The following is a 16,967-nucleotide window of genomic DNA, read 5'->3' on the forward strand; positions in this document are numbered from 1 at the left end:
GCCCAGAGCCTGCTCCTGTACTCCAAATCCATCATCCCCAGCCCCACACCAGAGCCTGCACCCCCAGCTGGAGCCCTCAACCCCCTGCCCCAGCCAGAAGCCCCCTCCCGCACCCTGAACCCCTCATTTCTGGCTCCACCCCGGAGGGAGAAACAGTAACAGGAAACTTGGAAATGGCAGAGATGCTTAATGACTTCTTTGTTTCGGTCTTCACTGAGAAGTCTGAAGGAATGCCTAACATAGTGAATGCTTATGGGAAGGGGGTAGGTTTAGAAGATAAAATAAAAAAAGAACAAGTTAAAAATCACTTAGAAAAATTAAATGCCTGCAAGTCACCAGGGCCTGATGAAATGCATCCTAGAATACTCAAGGAGCTAATGGAGGAGGTATCTGAGCCTCTAGCTATTATCTTTGGAAAATCATGGGAGATGGGAGAGATTCCAGAAGACTGGAAAAGGGCAAATATAGTGCCCATGTATAAAAAGGGAAATAAAAACAACCCAGGAAACTACAGACCAGTTAGTTTAACTTCTGTGCCGGGGAAGATAATGGAGCAAGTAATTAAGGAAATCATCTGCAAGCACTTGGGAAGTGATAGGGAATAGCCAGCATGGATTTGTAAAGAACAACTCCTGTCAAACCAATCTGATAGCTTTCTTTGATTGGATAACGAGTCTTGTGGATAAGGGAGAAGCGGTGGATGTGGTATACCTAGACTTTAGTAAGCCATTTGATACAGTCTCACATGATATTCTTATCGATAAACTAGGCAAATACAATTTAGATGGAGCTACCATAAAGTGGGTGCATAACTGGCTGGATAACCGTACTCAGAGAGTAGTTATTAATGGCTCCCAATCCTGCTGGAAAGGTATAACAAGTGGGGTTCCGCAGGGGTCTGTTTTGGGACCGGCTCTGTTCAATATCTTCATCAACGACTTAGATGTTGGCATAGAAAGTACGCTTATTAAGTTTGCAGATGATACCAAACTGGGAGGGATTGCAACTGCTTTGGAGGACAGGGTCATAATTCAAAATGATCTGGACAAATTGGAGAAATGGTCTGAGGTAAACCAGATGAAGTTTAATAAAGACAAATGCAAAGTGCACCACTTAGGAAGGAACAATCAGTTTCACACATACAGAATGGGAAGAGATTGTCTAGGAAGGAGTACAGCAGAAAGGGATCTAGGGGTTATAGTGGACCACAAGCTAAATATGAGTCAACAGTGTGATGCTGTTGCAAAAAAAGCAAACATGATTCTGGGATGCATTAAACAGGTGTGTTGGGAGCAAGACACGAGAAGTCATTCTTCCGCTCTACTCTGCGCTGGTTAAGCCTCAACTGGAGTATTGTGTCCAGTTCTGGGCACCACCTTTCAAGAAGGATGTGGAGAAATTGGAGAGGGTCCAGAGAAGAGCAACAAGAATGATTAAAGGTCTTGAGAACATGACCTATGAAGGAAGGCTGAAAGAATTGGGTTTGTTTAGTTTGGAAAAGAGAAGACTGAGAGGGGAAATGATAGCAGTTTTCAGGTATCTAAAAGGGTATCTAGACTTGAAATTAGACGAAGGTTTCTGACCATTAGGGGAGTGAAGTTCTGGAATAGCCTTCCGAGGGAAGTAGTAGGGGCAAAAGACTTTCCTGGCTTTAAGACAAAGCTTGATGAGTATATGAAGGGGATGTTATGATAGGATCGTTAATTTGGGCAATTGATCTTGAATTACCACCAGACAGGTCTGCTCAATGGTCTGCGGGGAGATGTTGGATGCGATGGGTACTGAGTTGCTGCAGAGAATTCCTTCTTGGGTGCTAGCTGGTGACTCTTGCCCACATGCTCAGGGTTTAGCTGATCGCCATATTTGGGGTCGGGAAGGAATTTTCCTCCAGGGTGGATTGGCAGGTGCCCTGGAGGTTTTTCGCCTTCCCCTGCAGCGTGGAGCACGGGTCACTTGCTGGTGGTTTCTCTGCAGCTTGAGGTCTTCAAACCATTTTTGAGGATTTCAATAACTCGGTCCTGGGATAGGGGTTGTTATAAAATTGGATAGGTGGGGTTCTGTGGCCTGCCTTGAGCAGGAGGTCAGACTAGATGATCAGATTGGTCCATTCTGACCTATGAGTCTATGAGTCTATGAGTGTCATCAGAAGGAGAGAGAAAACTTGTTCACCTTAGCCTCTAAGGATAGAACAAGAAGCAATGGGCTTAAACTGCAGCAAGGGAGATTTAGGTTGGACATTAGGAAAAAGTTCCTAACTGCCAGGGTGGTTAAATACTGGAATAAATTGCCTAGAAAGGTTGTGGAATCTCCATCTCTGGAGATATTTAAGAGTAGGTTAGATAAATATCTATCAGGGATGGTCTGGACAGTATTTGGTCCTGCCATGAGGGCAGGGGACTGGACTCGATGACCTCTTGATGTCCGTTCCAGTCCTAGAGTCCATGAATCTATTAACCCACATCCCCAGCCCAGAGCCCATATCGCCTCCCACATCCCAACCCCCTGCCTCAGCCCAGAGCCCCTTTCCAGACTCCGAACTCTCAGCCTAGAGCTCCCTCTTGCACTGCAAACCCCTCATCCCCGCTTCAACCCAGAGCCCGCACCCCCAGCCGGAGCCCTCACCTCCTTCCACATACCAACCCAGTGCCTCAGCCTGGAGCCCCCTCCTCCACCCCCAGCCAGAGCCCTCACCCCGCCCAACTTTCTGAGCCAGGTTGGTGCAAATGAGAAAGTGAGTGAGGGTGCGGGGAGTGAGCAACAGAGGGAGAGGGGGATTGAGTGTGTGGCCTTGGAGAAGGGGCAGGACCTTGGAGGAGGGACGGGGCAGAGTGTGGGGCAAGAGTGTTTTGTGCAAGTAGAATGTTGACAATCCTAGCTGATCGAGTGTGTATCTGTGACACCCTGAGGGAGCATCAGGAAATATCCTGCCACAGAATGCCTCCCAGAGCTCCCTGGGTATGCTGTGAGGAGCGTGGTCTACTCTAACCTTTAAGTATCAGAGGGGTAGCCGTGTTAGTCTGGATCTGTAAAAGCAGCAAAGAGTCCTGTGGCACTTTATAGACTAACAGACATATTGGAGCATGAGCTTTCGTAGGTGAATACTCATTTCATTGGATGACATGCATCCAATGAAGTGGGTATTCACCCACGAAAGCTCATGCTCCAGTACGTCTGTTAGTCTATAAGGTGCCACAGGACTCTTTGCTGCTTCTAGCCTTTAAGTGACTACAGCATACCTCACTTTGCTTCCAGCCATGGCTCTGCCTATTCCCCAGCCTTCTCCACCCCTTTTTCGGTCCATTGCTCCCAGGAGAGAGCAACACAGTAGCAACCCCTGTGCTCTCCTGAGTGCAGGAGCTGAAATTTTGCATGGGCCTCATATGGGCCATGCTATAGGAAGGGAGGTTCCTTATTTTCCCCTGCCCTGTGACTGTGTGGTCAGTTGGGTGCAATCAAAATTTAGCCCACAGTGAGAATGCTATAGGATGTTGGACTCAACTGCTGTTGTTAATTTTACTCTTATGTGTGACTGTATGACACAAAATATGGGGAGAGTAGGGAAAGAGGAGTAATGAGCTGGCCAGCACTGACCATGTCTATTCTGGGACATGCTATTGTGCTTGAAGGACTTTCATAAATAAATTATTTTGAATACCAGTAAAAAAAACGAAAAAAACCGTGGAGGTGAGGGAAAATCACATTTGCTTTGCCAGTAGCTTGCTAAAGCTATGAGTACTAAATGTATAAGTAGCAGCGTTTGCATGATTAAACAAATTACTAAGTATTCTGTTTGATGCAAATTGTGCCTGAATTTCCCCTCTGTAGGATGTAACGATTGCATCAGCTTGTGCACCCCCAGGCGGTGGTCGTAATCCAGTAACTCCACGTTTCATAAGACACTTTGCCATGCTCTGCCTTCCAACACCCTCGGAGCACAGCCTTAAACATATTTTTCAGGTCAGTAGCAACTTCTGCTTGGCCCTAAGGGATCGAAAACATATTCATCTGTGTACCCTGTCATACCACAATGTGGTCCTGTAGTTAGACAAGAATATGTGTCAAATTGGAACTTTTGCAAATTCTTAAGGTGAATTGAAATTTATATTTGTAGACTGAGGCTAGGTGCACAAAGAGCCTGATCCAAAGCCCGTTGAAGTCAAGAGGCATCTTTCCACTGACTTCAGTGAGCTTTGGATCAAGCCCATAGAGCCAGGCAGAAGCATATATTTAAAGTTATTAGTCATTAACCTTTTAAGGTACTTCTATTTCAGTTGTGTTCAGTGTCTTTTTCTTTATTTAAATATAACATTAAATATTTCCTTCTTCTCTTCAGTTTCTGTAAACATATTATTTGAATTTGGCTAAAAATTGTCTAACAGGTGTGCGTTATTCAATAGCTGCCATGCATAATTAAACAAACATAAGGATGGATAAATAGTGATATTTATTATAGTTCTCTGCTTCTGGCTTATTGGGAACACTCTCATAACTTAATATTTTTTCTAGGAGTTTTCCTTGTTATGGGTCTGATCCTGCCACCTTTCTGTCCAAGGACAGTGGGTCTCTGTGTAGTCACTGGTTTCCAGTAACTCAATCAACACCTTCTTGACAAACAAGTAGCAGTACTCTTTTTATTTTGATAGATCAGATGTTGTTCTTTATTTGTTTTTTCATGTACTTGAAGGCGTTGGGGTTTTTTTGATTCAGCAAAAGATTTTTTTAAAAGTCACATTTGTTTGGGGTGGTTGATTTAATTTTCCCTCAGTGAATTTCTTTTTTATCCTCCACACTAATTTTAACCCATCACTCAATACTCTATTTTTCATCTCTACCCTCTGGCCAAGGAGATCCTTGGGCCAGCTTCTAAGCTGTGCCTCATAAGAGGACTCTGGAAGTGCAGTAAGGGTAGCTTTTAGGTAATTCTGGTCTGTTCTTGGGTTTGGCATGGACATCAGCATAAATTAGCATTGTCCCTGGGACTGCTCCAACTTACCGCACCCTTGTGTGGCTCCCAGTATGCCGCCCCGCAGCCTGGAAGAGCCATAGTGAAAAGCACTCTAACTTCTCCCCTTCCCACCCCAGCTAAGCCTACAATACTTGACTGAGTGCTGCTGGGTGTTCTGCACTTCGGAAAATCCAGGCACTTATTGAGGTTTCTAAACCTGGATTGAGGAGTCTAACTTTAGGGTACCCATTATTTTAAGTCTTGATCAAATTAAAGCCTCTTTTGTGTGTGCGGCTCTGGCTACATTTGTCTTTATGATAACCTTTTCAAATTAAATTCCTTGAAATTATTACAGATTGGAATCACAGCTCATTTGAATAAAAACCTAACTTTTCAGCATGTTCTGACTGCAAAGAAAATGAAAACGTCCCTTATGTTTTGTTCTAAAGTGTCTCTTATTTTTTGTGTTGTTGTTCTGGGTGTAGGCAATCTTAAAGGGCTTTTTGGCTGAATTCTCTCCAGCAGTAAAGCAGACTGCAACAAGCATAGTGGATGCTGCTGTTGAAATATATCGAAGAATGAGCATTGATCTTCTCCCAACACCTGCAAAATCCCATTATGTATTTAATTTACGTGATTTATCAAAGTGTGTGCAAGGTAAAATGTGTTTGGTTTTGACATCGTATTTTTTCTAGTTCCTCTAGTGTATTTTCAGGTGTTTGTGGTCTTTCTGTCCAGCGAGGATTCTCTAAGCAGTTCACAGTCTCTATCTCAGTATTATATCTTCTGAAATTCATTATTTACTAGGGCAAAGGATATAATTTGCAATAAATAATTTCTTTGTTCAGCCATTTTTTCTGCTTGCAGTATATCTAAGAGCAAATCATGATTTCCTCTAATTTCCACATTATACAGAAAGAGGCAAACCTTGCCCTGGTTCAAAAGGTAGGAGAAATTAATCAGGAGCTGTGTAATTGCTCACAAAGCCTGATTGATTGATTCTAAGGAAGGTGGCTGAGTGAGTGTATGAACTGTGTAAGTTCAGATTGTGTATTTTGCATCCAATAGCCCTAAGCAAAATATGCTCATCTGCTGTTGGTGAAAGTGAGAGAAATGGTCCCAGAGTCATTGTAAGTTAGAGTAATTCCTCCTCATGCCCTAAGATACATAACAGTCAATGGAAAGTCCTTGAAAAACACTCACCAGTGTATTAGATAAAAACTCCTGCTGTTGGTGCTACAATAGTACGGCAGGAAACAGAATGGGAGGGGTGGTGCTGGATACAGGAGAGACGCCTGACTCCAGTGATGAAGGCACAGACGTCCACTTTACCTTATTTTCCTTTGAGAGAGGAGACTGTTTGGGGAACTCAGTCTTGGTTCTGTCTCCCCCCAGGAAGGCTACCACAATACAGTGATTAGTTCTATTAAGCAGGGTGCCTTGGCATTGGTCAGTGCTTATGGAAGTGGCTGGCTGACTGAGGAAGAGCTCTGTATAACTGAAAGGCTTGTCTCTTTCACCAGTGGAAGTTGGTCTAATAAAATATCTTACCCATCCACCTTGTCTGTCTGAAACCCCTAGTGTCTTTGGTCTTCTGGAATTTCCTTGTGGCTGGGTATTCCAGAGCCAGGTTGACTTTGATTACTACAAAGAGGACATAGCACTGCCGGATCTGGCTCTTCTCCCCTCTTCAGTCTTCTTACAGAGATGGTGGAGCATGTGTTTTCATTTTCTTCCTCTGGATCGCCTGGTTCTCTGCCATGTAGTCTGCACACCTTGTTCTTAGGGTATGAGCATCTCTTCTCTCTCTCTCTCTCTCTCTTTCTCATTGGCCTCCTCTGGCTTAGTGCAGACAGGTGCAGTAGTTTTGCTAGTATCTGTGCCTGGTATCTTTCTTCTCCTCTTCTTCCTTCCAAACTATGTCTCTCTCTCTCTCAAACACAAATGCTATGCATGTGATTCCTAATTCAGCTGCTACCTCTTTTTCATGGCAGTGTTTTAACCAGTCTACAAGGACATGACAATAAGCCTCATGATGCCTCTTGCTATCACGCTTAAGCTGCATATGCCTAATGACATCTGCATGACTTTAAAATTAAGTTACGCATGCTTGTCTTCTGAGCCATGTCCCCAACCTGCCTCAGTTGAGCATGCTCCGGCTTTAGGCATGCACATGCTTTGTTTATCCCTAAAAGCATTTCTTACCATTATGTGCACCACTGCATCCTGTTCGTTCACTTTCCTGTTTACATGCACATCAGTAAGTCTTCAAACATTTACCCCTTCATGTGCAGACTTTGGATGATGGTGTGTGCATCTGGTAGCTGCTTAGAGAGGATAAATGGTGTTCTAGTTTCTCTATTTGTTTCTTCCCTCCCTTTGCATTTTCATGTAGTTGTTTCTGTGTTTTGTTTCCCCTATAATTGATTGTGCTGTTTCTAAAGATAAACAGAAGAAAGTGAAACAGCTCAGAGAAAGGCACGAACGACTGTAAGAAGTATAATTGGATTTACACACTGCACAAGAGATTGTGAGGACTAGGATTATTCAGATTCTAAATGAGAAAAATTAGAGTAAGTGTAATAGACTGTTCACAATTATGAAAGACATAATAAAAAAGGAGTTGTTCTTCCTTTATTACCTGCCCCACAATAAAAGAATGAGCAGACATCTAAAGTCCCTAAAGAAATTGAAGAGTAATAAAACTAATAATACTTAATTTAGCATATGGCCAACCTGTGGAATTAATAGTTATAGGAATTCTTCACTTAGGGTAGACTGCTATGGCAGGACAGTTTTATTATTTATTAGGTTATCTAAGCTAACCTAGTAAGATAATCAAATCTTATGCTTCAGGGCATAAAATGATTGATTGCTGGAGTCAAGAAGGAATTTTTTCCCTCCACATATGATACTACACAATGGGCTTGGTGTATTTTTTGGGGGGGAAGTCTTATTCTTCCTCTGAAGCATCTGACACTTGTCAATATTGGAGGCAAACTACTCGATTAGATGTCTGATCCATAAAACCAGTTTATGTCCCTAGTATTTTAATCTTGGCTTTTGTTTCACTTCAGTGCTTGTGTGCAGTAGATATTTTTATAAATATAATAAGAACATTATAAATAGTTTTATGATGTTTTGTGTGAAATGGATGATGTTGGTGGATGGTGTATACATACAATATTGTTAGAATTAATAACAATAATAATACATTCAATATTCCCTCCACTTTTACTCTGCTGATTTCTCCTATATAGGCCATATCCTTTATTAACTTTCCAGTCGTGATTTTTTGCCACCATCTCTGTAAAACTAGTCAGCTCTTAGCTCTGTTTCTGTATACATAATAATAGGAGCTTGATTGCTTCATTCCTGTTCTTGTACTTTTGCTGTATTTACTTAGGGTATGTCTACATTACAGGATTATTCCGATTTTACATAAACCAGTTTTGTAAAACAGATTGTATAAAGTCGAGTGCACGCGGCCACACTAAGCACATTAATTCAGTGGTGTGCGTCCATGGTCCGAGGCTAGCATCGATTTCCGGAGCGTTGCACTGTGGGTAGCTATTCCGTAGCTATCCCATAGTTCCCGCAGTCTCCCCCGCCCCTTGGAATTCTGGGTTGAGATTTTAGTGCCTGATGGGGCGAAAATCATTGTCGCGGGTGGTTCTGGGTAAATGTCATCACTCATTCCTTCCTCCGGGAAAACAACGGCAGACAATCATTTCGCGCCCTTTTTCCCTGGATTGCCCTGGCAGACACCATAGCGCGGCAACCATGGAGCTCGTTCAGCTTTTTTTTTACTGTCACTATATGTGTACTGGATGCCGCTGACAGAGGCGATACTGCAGCGCTACACAGCAGCATTCATTTGCCTTTGCATGACAGCAGAGACGGTTATCAGTCGTTCTGTACCGTTTGCTGCACCATTGTAAATTGGTGATGAGATGACGGTTATCTGTTGTTCTGTACTGTCTGCTGCTATCATGGGTGCCCCTGGCTGAGGTCGGCTGGGGACGCAAAGACAAAAATGGGAATGACTCCCCGAATCAATCCCTCCTTAATGGTACCTAAAAATAGAGTCAGTCCTGCCTAGAATATGGGGCAAATGTACTAGAGAACCAGTGTATGAGAGAACCAGAGAACACAGCCGCTCTGTGTCAGATCCCACAGAAATGATGAGCTGCATGCCATTCTAGGGGGTGTCCCTGCAACAACTCCACCCATTGCTTCCCTCCTCCCCAAACCTTCCTGGGCTACCGTGGCAGTGCCCCCCCCATTTGTGTGGTGAAGTAACAAGGAATGCAGGAATAAGAAACACTGACTTGTTACTGAGATAAAATGAGGGGGAGGCAGCCTCCCGCTGCTATGATAGTCCAGACAGTACAGAATCTTTTCTTTACACAGGAAAGGGAGGGGTCTGATGAAGGTCAGCCCCCAGTTGCTATGATGAGGACGGTTACCAGCCGTTCTGTACCATCTACTGGGAATGACCGGAATTCATTCCTATTTTTACCCAGGTGCCCCCAGCCAGCCTCACCTGAGGCCAGCCAAGAGCACTCATGGGCTGATGATGATGACGGATAGCAGTCATATTGTACCGTCTGCCACCGGGGAGGGGAGGGGAGCGGATACTGCTCTTCACTGCTGCAGCATCGCGTCTACCAGCAGCATTCAGTAGACATAGGGTGACATTGAAAGAAGTCAAGAAACGATTTTTTTCCCTTTTCTTTCACGGGGGGGAGGGGTACATTGATGAGCTATACCCTGAACCACCCCGGACAATGTGTTTGACCCTACAGGCATTGGGAGCTCAGTCAAGAATGCAAATGCTTTTCGGAGACTGCTGGGGACTGTGGGATAGCTCGAGTCCTCAGTACCCCCTCCCTCCATGAGCATCCATTTCATTCTTTGGCTTTCCGTTACACTTGTCACGCTGCGTGGACTCTGTATCATAGCCTGGAGATTTTTTTCAAATGCTTTGGCATTTCGTCTTCTGTAACAGAGCTCTGATAGAACAGATTTGTCTCCCCATACAGTGATCAGATCCAATATCTCCCGTACGGTCCATGCTGGAGCTCTTTTTGCATTTGGGACTGCATCGCCACCTGTGCTGATCAAAGCTCCACGCTGGGCAAACAGGAAATGAAAATCAAAAGTTCGCAGGGCTTTTCCTGTCGACCTGGCCACTGCATCCGAGTTCGGATTGCTGTCCAGAGCGGTCACAATGGTGCACTGTGGGATACCACCCGGAGGCCAATACTGTCGATTTGCGGCCACACTAACCCTAATCCGATATGGTAATACCGATTTTAGCGCTACTCCTCTCGGTGAAGGGTACAGAAACCGATTTAAAGAGCCCTTTATATCGATATAAAGGGCCTCATTGTGTGGACAGATACAGCATTAAATCAGTGTAATGCTGCTAAAATCGGTTTAAATGCGTAGTGTAGATTAGGCCTGAGACAGGTCTTGCAATTTAATTACCTCCTTCTTTCCTTCCTGCTACAACCACCTCATCTTGTGTAAACATTCTCTCTAGCTGTTCATGTGTACTTCAATTTTCGGTGTAACACGCACCTTTTTTTCAATATATTTCTCTCTAATTAGCATCTGATCCTGTTGAGGCACTCAGAACCTTCAGCTGCCACTAAACCTTTGCAATTGATCCATGAAATTCTCTTCACAATCATAAATTAGCTTTCTGATGTTTTTAAAAGGTTTATTTCAACATTGTTTAGAAAGCGATGATCAGAGTTTGTTATGTTAGTGAAAGTGTTATTCATGTACTGTACACACAGGCATTCTCCAGTGTGATCCTGGAGCAGTCAGAGACCAAACACAGATCTTCAGACTTTTTTGCCATGAGTGTCAGAGAGTCTTCCATGACCGCCTCATCAACAGTGAAGATAAACAATATTTTCATTCTATGTTATCTGAAATGGCCAGTAAGGAAATCAACTTACTCCATTTGTATTATATTAGACATGCAAATATAAGTTACACAAACCTATCTAATCTAGAATTTTAATTCATAGGCAAACATTTTGCAGTCCCGGTTGACCCAGATTACTTCGTAAGAAAACCAATCATCTTTGGGGACTTCCTTAAAGTGAGTCTATCAGAAGCCTAAATTTTCACAGAATACTGTTTACTTTCTTTTTGCTTCGTTTGTCTAATGTAACTTCAGGGTTTGTAAAGTGTAGAGGCAAAATATAAACACTATGATTTCAGCATAAAGGAATCCTAAATTATATGGGCTTGGTTCCCTGACGCAATAAGCAGGAACATCTCCATGGAAGTGAATAGCGTTGTGGCTGTTTTACCAAAAATGACTGTGGCCTTTTATGTTATATTTAGAAGAGAAGTAGTCCTTTTGCATCTTGGTAAAATGTCTGCATTAGCAAAAATGGGATTTCAACCACTTTTCGGGGAACTAACATACTATTGTGAAAAGACTAAGCTGCATACAGATAGTCCTAGAACTGGTCCCCATATATTAGGAAGAGGTGAATAGCCTTCTGCCAAAAAGTCAGATATAGTAGCTAATATACTTTCACTGGAGGAAGTTGTTAATGTTTTCACAGCCTCTGTTACTAGTGACCAAAGAGAATCATTCAGACTGAGGAATGGCAAAATTTAAGTGATCCTAATTATAAAATAGTTGGCTGAAATAAGTCTGGTTCTCCTTCATAAAGTTGCTTCCTCCCAAGATACCTGGGGACAAGAGGAAGTGATTTCACCAGGTACTTTCCATTACAGAACGCACTAAGAAATGGTAATAAAAGATAGCAAATATTCTTTCAAAGCAGTATGGTATTCCAGGTAGATATTTGATCTTTGGATCCTGATGGGAATTGATTGGAAAGGAAGCCATCAGTGGTACAATTTATGACTCATGCCAAGGGCAAGCTAAATCTTTAAAGGATATTTTTAAAAAGCTAGTGGCATTTAACAAAGATTATACTAGGAAAGGATTTAAGTTGCACCAAAAGCACTCAACTAGATAGATCAGATAACAAATTGGGGGCAGTTTAAGGCAGGGGTTCTCAAACTTGGGCTGTGACTTGTTCAGGGAAAGCCTCTGGCGGGCCGAGCCGGTTTGTTTACCTGACGCATCCGCAGGTTCAGCCGATCACAGCTCCCACTGGCCGTGGTTTGCCACTCCAGGCCAATGGGGCTGCAGGAAGCAGCACATGCCGAGGGATGTGCTGGCCACCGCTTCCCGCCGCCCTCGTTGGCCTGGAGCGGCGAACCTCGGCCAGTGGGAGCCACGATCGGACGAACCTGCTGACGCAGTAGGTAAACAAACCAGCCCGGCCCACCAGGGGCTTACCCTGAACAAGTTGCGGCCCAAGTTTGAGAACCCCTGGTTTAAGGGACAAATGTGCATATTAGCAAACATATCCAGGATAGAGGCTTCAGGGACCTGTGGAGAGAAATTATTTCTCGCACAGAGTTTATATGTTTAATTTTCATTCTTTTTCTCTGTACACAAAGACAGCTTTTGCATTACTTGGACTCACTTCTGCAAGCAGTAACTGCTGCCGTGTAAGAAAATCTTTTGCAATTAGCCACAGCTGAGATCTCATTATGATGTTTACTGGGTAGGGAAGGATTCATATGGAATGCAGGTTACAACTGAGTAGAAGAGGCTAGTAAGTAAGAGAAAAACACAACAGCTGTATTCTTTGAACTAAATGCTAAGGGTGATTTGGTAAAAAACGAGGTCTAGAGCATAGCTAAAAGTGTGATTAGAGGTCAGTTACAAACTTTAGCCACGGGTATGAAAGAAGTGGAGAAGTGAGACTGCTCTTAACAAACTGCAAAGCTAAAATGAAAATGGATTTAATCCCTGAATTTTTTTTCTTTTTTTCCCCAATGAACGCATTGAAATCAATGGGAACTGCGGGGTATTCAGCACTTAGGGTGCCACTCAAATGTCTAACTATGAATTTAAGAGCCTACCTCTAGGACCCAAGCATTGAAAATCTTGACTAATAATTTGTGGAGATTTTAAGTACTATAATTTCTATCTATTCATTTTGATCTCATTTCTCTTATTTTCCTCAAATAATTTCCTTTCAGATCGGTGCAGAAAAAGCTGATCGAATATATGAGGATCTGACTGATACGGAGAAAATAATATCAGTTTTACAAGACTACCTGGATGATTACAATATAACAAACTCTAAGGAGACAAAGCTGGTGTTCTTCCAGGATGCCATCGAGCATGTTTCAAGGTACAGAACTGTTTAGTTAATACTTAGGCAGTATCATTGTTTTAAGGTAATAATCAGATCAGTGTAAACAAGTGAATTTAAGTTGTTTTGAGAAGCATTTAAATTGTGTGACTAATCACAGGTTTATACACTGAAAAGATGTATTAAAATACATACAGAATTAACCTCGGAGCCCCTAATAAGCAAACACACTAAATTAATCCTTTCTTCAAATGTAAACTGATGGTCAACCTGAGATGGAAGGAGGTAATTGTCAATCCATGAAAATGGTGTAATCCCATGCTGAACCCTGAATCAAGAGTGTGCTCAGCTGCATAAGTGGAGTGAACAGCCATCTGCCATAGCCCTCTGATCATCATGATACCCATGAAATCCTATGCTGCTTCAGAAGACTTGTCGTCAACATAGACATTGAATTCACTGGGCACTGTCAGCCTCTGCAACTCCATTGGCACCTACATTTTTACATATAGATTTAGGAGTCTAATTTAAGGCACCCAGACACAGAAGTTTTGATCCTAGTGAACAGAGAACCAAATATTCAAAACATAGTCTCCATTTGTGTGTATGAACTTGGCAGATGCAATCTGTGGCTAGACAGATACTGTGTGTTTCTGGAACAAATCTGTATACTTGTCACTTGTGTACACAAAATGTAGAATTTACAGAAACCGCTTATGCACTCAAACCAAACCAAATTAAGTGCAAATCTTTTGCCATGTGTAAATTCTGTGATTTTAACAGTACACAAAAATTGTGTGTGCTAATATTCTGAACACAGACAGCTGCAGCGGCACAGGAGCCAGCAAACAGAACTATAAACAAGGGAGTTTCAGAGGGAGTTCTGTTGGAGGAGCAGGTTTTTGTAGTTTGTGGATTGTATTGTGTAGTGTGTGTGTGTGTGTGTGTGTGTGTGTGTGTGGAGGCTGCGAGGGGCAGTGTGCTGGGAGAGCAGCAGAGCCCTGATTAGGGGTCTTATATAAGTAGTGTGTGTGTGTGTGTGTGTGCGCGCGCACGCTAGGGGCAGTGTGCTGGGAGAGCAGCAGAGCCCTGATTAGGGGGCGGGGCTTACCTGATTAGGGGTCCTATAAAAGTAGCCAGCCAGTCAGGCAGCGGCACAGACAGCTGCACAGGAGCCAGCAAACAGAGCTGTAAACAGGGGAGTTTCAGAGGGAATTTACAGGGGGAGGTTGCAGAGGAGACTAAGACAGAGGAACTGACAAGCTAGTTAAGGGATAGGGTGGTGATCTGGTGCCTGCTGGGGGTTTGTGTTGTGCTGTGGTTCTTGGACTACCAGGTTTTAGGTGGGAAGGCTGTGACTGACACAGAGGTAGCAGTGAAAGACACAATGAGGATAACTGGATGTGGAAGCTGCGGCATGTACGTGATCCTGGAGGGGGTGCCTGAAAAAAGTTTTGTCTGCGTGAAGTGTCGCCTGATAGAGCTGGTGGAAGAAAAGATCCGAGGACTGGAGATGCAGATGGAAAGTCTGGTTGAGTTTAGGAGGGGGTTTGAGCAGATGATGGAGCACAGACATGAGGGGGCTGAAGGGATAAGCTCAGACGTGCAGATGGAAGCAGGACCAAAGAATTCAGAGGAGAGACTGCTGGGTGAGGAAAGTGGACAGTGGAAGCATGTGACTAAGAGAACCAGGCAGAGGAAAAGACGGGCCAGTGAAGGAGAAATAGAGCTCAGGAACAGGTTTGCAGAGTTAGAAAATGAAGAAGGGGCACAGCAGGTGGCCGCTGAAGGAGAGAGGGCAAGGAAAAAGAGAAGAGCTGATAGTCCTACAAGAGGAGGGGAGGAGTCAATGGAGGCAACACCAAATATGAACCCCAGGAGGATATGGGAAGGGTTGCGGAGGATTGCAAAGGTGAATAGGAATTGAGAGAACTTGCAGCCAGTGGGTGCAGGGGATAGACCGGAGAATCACACTGTCACCAGGAAAAGGCAGGTCTACATGATTGGAGACTCCTTACTGAGAAGAATAGACAGGCCTGTAACTAGAGCTGATCGGGAAAACAGAAAGGTGTGCTGTCTGCTGGGTGCTAAGATACAGGATGTGGACCTGAGGCTGAAAAGGATCCTAGCAGGAGCAGGGAAGAATCCATTGATTGTCCTTCATGTGGGAATGAATGATACGGCTAGATACTCTCTGGAATGTATCAAGGGAGACTGTGCCAGACGGGGGAGGACGCTTAAGGAAATTGAGGCTCAAGTGATCTTCAGTGCGATTCTGCCAGTTCCTAGAGGAGGGCAACAAAGGTGTAACAAGATTATGGCGATCAACAGATGGCTCAGGCAGTGGTGCTATAAGGAGGGCTTTGGGATGTACGGCCATTGGGAAGCATTTACGGACAGAAGACTGTTCTCTCGGGATGGACTTCACCTGAGTAAGGAGGGAAATAGACTTCTAGGATGGAGGCTTGCCGAACTGATTAAGAGAACTTTAAACTAGAAATCTGGGGGAGATGGTTGGGAGATGTCCAGGAGATCTCCTCGCTGGAATTTAACCTTGAGAGGGAAGTAGACAATGTAAGAGGGGATACAGCCGTGAACAGAAGAATTGACATAAGGAGGAAGGGTTGTGTGGATACCAGACTAACAGGTGATGCTGGTGTTAGAATGTCTGTGCCTAACAGGGTAAAGAATGTGAGTGAAGCCAAATGGCAAAAATTAAGATGTCTGTACACTAATGCAAGAAGCCTAGGGAACAAAATGGAGGAACTAGAGCTACTGGTGCAGGAAGTGAAACCGAATATTATAGGGATAACAGAAACATGGTGGAATAGTAGTCATGACTGGAGTACAGATGTTGAAGGCTATGTGCTGTTTAGGAAAGACAGAAATAAAGGCAAAGGTGGTGGAGTAGCATGGTATATCAATGAGGAGGTTAACTGTAAAGAAATAAGAAGTGATGGAATGGATAAGATAGAGTCTGTCTGGGCAAAAATCACACTGGGAAAGAAAGCTCCTAGAGCTTCCCCTGAGATTAGTGCTTGGGGTGTGCTACTGACCACCGGGATCTGATTTGGATATGGATAGAGATCTCTTTAATGTTTTTAATGAAGTAAACACTAATGGGGATTGTGTGATCATGGGAGACTTTAACTTCCCAGATATAGACTGGAGGACAAGTGCTAGTAGTAATAGGGCTCAGATTTTTCTGGATGCGATAGCTGATGGATTTCTTCACCAAGTAGTTGAAGAACCAACAAGAGGGGATGCCATTTTAGATTTGGTTTTGGTGAGTAGTGAGGACCTCATAGAAGAAATGGTTGTAGGGGACAACCTTGGTTTGAGTGATCATGAGCTAATTCAGTTCAAACTAGATGGAAGGATAAACAAAAATAGATCTGGGACTAGGGTTTTTGATTTCAAAAGGGCTAACTTTAAAGAATTAAGGAAATTAGTTAGGGAAGTGGATTGGACTGAAGAACTTGTGAATCTAAAGGCGGAGGAGGCCTGGAATTACTTCAAGTCAAAGTTGCAGAAACTATCAGAAGCCTGCATCCCAAGAAAGGAGAAAAAAATCATAGGCAGGAGTTGTAGACCAAGCTGGATGAGCAAGCATCTTAGAGAAGTGATTAAGAAAAAGCAGAAAGTCTACAACAAGTGAAAGATGGGCGGAATTAGCAAGGAAAGTTACCTTATTGAGGTCAGAACATGTAGGAATAAAGTGAGAAAGGCCAAAAGCCATGTAGAGTTGGACCTTGCAAAGGGAATTAAAACCAATAGTAAAAGGTTCTATAGCCATATAAACAAGAAGAAAA

At 43.5% G+C, this 16,967-nt stretch overlaps 1 protein-coding gene across 10 annotated transcripts in view; it reads left to right on the forward strand.

Moving 5' to 3' along the window:
* Positions 1 to 16,967, forward strand: part of DNAH6 (dynein axonemal heavy chain 6) — a 228,254-nt gene that overhangs the window by 108,640 nt on the left and 102,647 nt on the right. For 9 of the 10 annotated variants that reach the window (XM_050944316.1, XM_050944319.1, XM_050944318.1 and 6 more), the window contains 5 exons: positions 3,826 to 3,957; positions 5,431 to 5,602; positions 10,753 to 10,899; positions 10,990 to 11,063; positions 13,040 to 13,194. In XM_050944316.1, the coding sequence (XP_050800273.1) occupies positions 3,826 to 3,957; positions 5,431 to 5,602; positions 10,753 to 10,899; positions 10,990 to 11,063; positions 13,040 to 13,194 (680 nt within the window). The remainder of the gene's footprint in view (positions 1 to 3,825; positions 3,958 to 5,430; positions 5,603 to 10,752; positions 10,900 to 10,989; positions 11,064 to 13,039; positions 13,195 to 16,967) is intronic. The other variant, XM_050944320.1, reaches the window with a different exon arrangement.

The sequence above is a fragment of the Gopherus flavomarginatus genome, chromosome 3 (genome assembly GCF_025201925.1).
Source record: "Gopherus flavomarginatus isolate rGopFla2 chromosome 3, rGopFla2.mat.asm, whole genome shotgun sequence".
Classification (NCBI taxonomy): domain Eukaryota; kingdom Metazoa; phylum Chordata; order Testudines; family Testudinidae; genus Gopherus; species Gopherus flavomarginatus.